Consider the following 2,085-nt stretch of genomic DNA (forward strand, 5'->3'; position numbering starts at 1 on the left):
TTAGCAGCAAAAATAACCAGTTGAATTCCTCAGAGCTAGATTGTATTTTTCCAACAGCTTACAATGTATTGAATTCATTCTTTATCAGTGCTTTCATCTGATAATATGTAACCCTGTGGAAAAACAGGCAGGGATGTTGTGATTGTAAAATTATTTCTATATTGACGTTTTTATATACTTTTCACTTATTCTTTTACAAAGATGATATTTTCTTCATCATCTGACATCAGCAAGACCAGTAGTTACTGAAGGCCCATCCACAAGCACATTCCAAAATAATTAACGTTCATATGGTTTTGAGGATGGAATTATTAAATGTATTTTATTTGTAACCTAGGAGCTACGAATCATTCAAGTTTCAATGTTAGTCCTTAAATGTTTAGCCCAAAGGTAGTACAAAATATTACTGTAACAGAAGGAACATCATCCCAGATTCTGAGATTCTATGAGAATTCAGAATTCCTTCGCCTTCCAGGGCCATCATCTTCTCCTAGCAGTCTTTAAGCAAAGTCATGAATTCTCAGTTCAGTTTTCTAGAAGAGGGACAAAATAAATTAGTTTAATGTACCTTCACATATGAGATGGTTTTTCCTTTGTCTAAATAAACAAATCAATTCAGGTTACATGTGAATGATTTCCAATTCATTAAAATACAACACTGCTTCAAGATACCTGAAAATTTGCCCTCTTAAGTTACAAAACAATCTGCAAGTTTACAGAACTAGCACAACTTACACCGAGGAGTACCAAAGATCACTAAGAATTCTGCACTGCAGATGAAATTCCTCAGAACTGCCCCTGACCACATCAGTCAGTGGTTTGCTGGCTCACAGCAGAGCAACGCTTATGAGCTGGTTTTCCAGTGACTCCAGAAAACGTGCAATCAGAATGTTCTAAAATTGTAAGCTGAAGCTAAACAGCTCTCTATTATTATTAAAAATATTTTTCTATCCGTGATCCGGTTTTACAGCCCTCAGGATTCAGCTTTTCAAGCTTTCTTCAGTGAAGGCTCTAATACGAATACCCAGATTTTCAGCATTAAGTGAAGTTCCATATAAAGGAATGAGACAGGTTAAGAGGCTCAGAAGACCTGAATCAGCCAGAACACCGTACAGTAGGGTGCTAAGAGCGAGCTGAGCTACCCCTTCCCGGGGACATGAGCTAAACACAAAGCTGTTGGCTACAGAAGGCCTTCTCTCCACCAGTTCCATGGAATTTGCTCCACTGTGCAAGAGTTCAGGAGTCACGGCTCCACAGCTTCACGATGAGAAAAGCTCACAAGTAGCACAGACTCCTGGTTTCTGCTCCAGGACAGTTTATGTATTTTAAGACCAAAGTACATAGATACGGCCAATATATACACTGTGTACAGCTGTTGTCTAAAAGCTTACACACCTTAACAGACTACAAGCTGAAACTGGCAATGGGACAACAGAGAAGGACTCTTGTTTTGCAATTCCGTTTTCTCTCTGAGTGTACTTGATCAGCCTCCTACCCATTGCTGAAGGAGATGGAACTCTGGATGGAAAGGTGATGCAGAAACAGGTAGTCCTTAAATTTGGGCTATGGGTAGATTTCTTCAGAAACAAAGAGGAAAGCTGAAGAACACAGAAATTTCTTCTTTGGTTGTTTCGGTTCTTGGAGTTCATCTCATATTAATACAATCCATGAATGAGTAAACAAAACAAGGGCTATCTGGGGCCATGCTATCTCTGTGTCTCACAGAGATACTGGTATTACCATTAGTAGACTGTGGTACAAATCCTGGTGTCCAGAACTCAAAAAGAATGTTGATTGATAGACTGTGGAGCATTCGGGAAAGAGCCACCAGAATCTTCCCAAGACTGGAAAACAACTTTAAAATGAGATTGCAGTTGCTCCATCTGTTTCGTTTAAGCAAGAGATTAAGAGGTGACCTGGTGATAGCAATAAAGTACCCATGGAAAACATACCGCGGGCTCTTTGTCAGGTAGATAAAGATCTAGGAAAATCCAATGAATGAAAGCTGAAGCTAGGCAAATCCAAATTAAAAATAATGGACTGATTGTTTATTCATTTAAGCTCTGAATCATTAGAAGAGTATAT

The 2,085-nt window shown here is 38.8% G+C and overlaps 1 protein-coding gene across 2 annotated transcripts in view; it reads right to left on the reverse strand.

Moving 5' to 3' along the window:
• Positions 1-299: 299 nt before the first annotated feature.
• Positions 300-2,085, reverse strand: part of ACBD5 (acyl-CoA binding domain containing 5) — a 32,726-nt gene continuing 30,940 nt past the window's right edge. For both annotated transcript variants that reach the window (XM_009329115.1, XM_009329116.1), the window contains one exon: positions 300-533. In XM_009329115.1, coding sequence (XP_009327390.1) covers positions 521-533 — 13 coding nt within the window. In that variant the 3' untranslated portion in view covers positions 300-520. The remainder of the gene's footprint in view (positions 534-2,085) is intronic.

Source organism: Pygoscelis adeliae, unplaced genomic scaffold, assembly GCF_000699105.1.
Source record: "Pygoscelis adeliae isolate BGI_AS28 unplaced genomic scaffold, ASM69910v1 Scaffold427, whole genome shotgun sequence".
NCBI classification, from domain to species: domain Eukaryota; kingdom Metazoa; phylum Chordata; class Aves; order Sphenisciformes; family Spheniscidae; genus Pygoscelis; species Pygoscelis adeliae.